The 2,654-nt window shown below is 42.5% G+C and overlaps 1 protein-coding gene across 1 annotated transcript in view; it reads left to right on the top strand.

Moving 5' to 3' along the window:
• Positions 1 to 2,359, top strand: part of LOC107103844 (SH3 domain-binding protein 5-like) — a 15,210-nt gene extending 12,851 nt beyond the window's left edge. Inside the window, exon 6 of the mRNA XM_015403681.1 lies at positions 1,578 to 2,359. Within this exon, the coding sequence (XP_015259167.1) occupies positions 1,578 to 2,123 (546 nt within the window). The 3' untranslated portion in view covers positions 2,124 to 2,359. The remainder of the gene's footprint in view (positions 1 to 1,577) is intronic.
• The last annotated feature ends 295 nt before the right edge of the window (positions 2,360 to 2,654 follow it).

The following is a 2,654-nucleotide window of genomic DNA, read 5'->3' as shown; positions in this document are numbered from 1 at the left end:
GAATAGAGATAGAATGAAGCAGAATGATGAAAAAGGGGTCCCTATGTCCTCCAGCAGTCTAAGCCTATAGCAGCACAAATGCAGAAAATAGCTCAGGAAAACCTATTTTATTAGCACCTCTCAATTGGCTGATACTAGCCCCTGAGCCAAAACAGCAATACCCCTCATGGGGTCCGGGCATTGGGCCCCACATGGAGCAGTCAGTCCCCACAACATGCTGTTTTCCAGAAAATGGGTGCCATAATATATTACATACAAGATTACACACAGACCCCACACCTGGAAAAAAAGTTTAGATGATTGATTTATCTTCCAAACGTACTTCAGACATTGCTTTAATGACCCAAAAGCTTTCCCATCGAAAAGTTATGCCGACACTAGGGCTAAAACAGTTAATTAATCTTGATTAATCAATTATTGAAATAATCAACTAGTTCTGTGATTGATGGATCTAGCTGACAGAATGACCCTTTTAAAGCAGTAATTATACCAAAACTGTGAAAACAAATATATAAACATTTTGATTTTAAGATAAAGTATGTTCTATCCAGAACTTTACAAGTAGAAAAGTTTAGTTTCAGTTGGTTTAATTCTGTATAAAATGATCTTTAAGAAAGCTTTGGCTATCCATTTATTAAGCGATTACCCGAAAAAATAATCAATAGATCAGACGATAATAAAATAATTGTAAGTTGCAGCTGTAGCCGGCGCATAAACACACAAACTGAAAGACTTCCACATCAGAGTTTGCCTGACTCTGTTTAACATTCAGGGTTGAAGCAATAAGCTCCGCCCCCACTGATCCACCACTGACATTCGAACCCCTCTGACTCTGAGCTCAGTTTCAGTTGTTGGTGGTTTTGCTGCCCCTTCATGTGGAAAGTTTCTGAAGCACGGGAGATCCTCCCAAAGAGAGCTTCTTCTTCTTCATCCTATTTGAGGAGATGTTTTCCTCTCCACCTTCTCCTCGTGCTCCTCCAGGAGTGAATCCTGTATAGTCGGTGGCTTTAAGAAGTCTGACAGTTTAACCCAGTGTTTTTGTGTAATGAGTTCAGTTGAACTCGATAAAGCACCTTCAGATGACATGTCTGTCATGCAGACATAAAATGAATTGGAGGGAATTTCAATGTAACGCTATCGTAAAGCTATCAGACATTCAGGATCTTTTGGTGCTTTTCCTACTTGCTTTAGGAAATGTTCATCTTTTCATATGCAAACAAAGCACTTTTATATCTGAAATACAAAAAAAATGAAAGTTATCTGAACTAAGCAAAGGAGGAAAACGTGGTTCTCTTTTGGAACAGGGAAAAAACAAAAAGCAGTTTTAGAACTTTTTTATGTCAATATCAGATTTTAACTGCTGTCAGTTCATCAACAGGAGGAGCAGCTAAAAAAATGTATACCTGAACTTTTCCTTAATCTTCTTTCTAATTTCACTTAATTTTTATTAGTTTTTTTTTTTCAAAGGTTTTGTTGTTCTTGTGGAAAATAAAGTTTCAATTAAATGTCACACATTTGCACATAACTTTTGCCAGATGTTTGGGATGAACTGATGTGAGCTTCCTTTTTGTTTTCAGGAACATAAGGCACAAGTGATGCAACTTGAAGAGGAAGTGGTAAAAGTAAAGACACGGTACTCGCTGGCGCTGAGGAACCTGGAGCAGATCAGTGAGCAGATCCACGCTCAGAGGGGGCGGAACGTGGCCAGCAGGGGGCGACTTTCAGTCGAGGGCCGCAGCTCCCCTGTGGGAGCCGAGTCTGAGGTTAAAGGCGCCACGGGGTTTCCCTCCAGTTCCTGTGTGGAAGTCAGTGGAGTAGAAAGTGACTGGGCAGATGGGGAAAAAACACGGCTGTGGGTGGAAAGGCACAGAGAGAGCGGCTGGGGCCAGAGGGAGTCATGCGAGGCTGAGCAGGCGGCCTCAGATTCCATCACCAGCCTGCAGACCATCGCCTCAGACCTGGAGAAATGTGACTCAGTGGAGCACCTGTTCAACCTGAGCGATGGTGGCAGTGTGCTGAGTGAAGATGCTGCCTACGGCAACAGCCTGGTCAGCAAGGAGGTGGAGACTCCGCAGCAGCAGGAGATCCTAGTTAAACAGCATCAGAGGAGCGTTAGTCTGTGAGCAGCAGACTCTCTGATTACTGCATGAGGGAGAAGATGGAGATGAACTGGCTGATTCCCTCCATGTTCACACCTCATGGCTGCAGGAAGCAGTTTGCAGCATCTGGTACAGATCAGCGCATACGAGCAGAGGAAACGCTGTGGTTGATCTTCAGACTGAAAAAAACAACGGAGAACTCTTTACTGAAAGGCATGTGATGGATATTATAAAGGCGCCACAATGGATAGAGCGCCAGGAAATAGAACTTTTACATATTGCAATAACATCCGGTCAGCAAGGAATAATCAATAGATCATTATTTATACATATGAATTTAGACTTAAAAATCAGTAAAAAAAATAAAAACATAATTTTCAATGCGATCAGTGAGTCTGGGAGCGGCCATTTTTGCCCAAATCTAGTAACCCCTCCCTCCTGTCATCTTCCAGCAGTGACGTCACGGTGCGGTTATCCTAGCGCCATTCTGCCCGCTTTACAAGCTAAATCAATGGGAACTACTAGACACATCTGCAATCAACAACAATTATTGAA

This window comes from Cyprinodon variegatus, unplaced genomic scaffold, assembly GCF_000732505.1.
Source record: "Cyprinodon variegatus isolate N-32 unplaced genomic scaffold, C_variegatus-1.0 Scaffold1541, whole genome shotgun sequence".
Taxonomy (NCBI): domain Eukaryota; kingdom Metazoa; phylum Chordata; class Actinopteri; order Cyprinodontiformes; family Cyprinodontidae; genus Cyprinodon; species Cyprinodon variegatus.
This window is presented reverse-complemented; position numbering and strand designations above follow the sequence as displayed.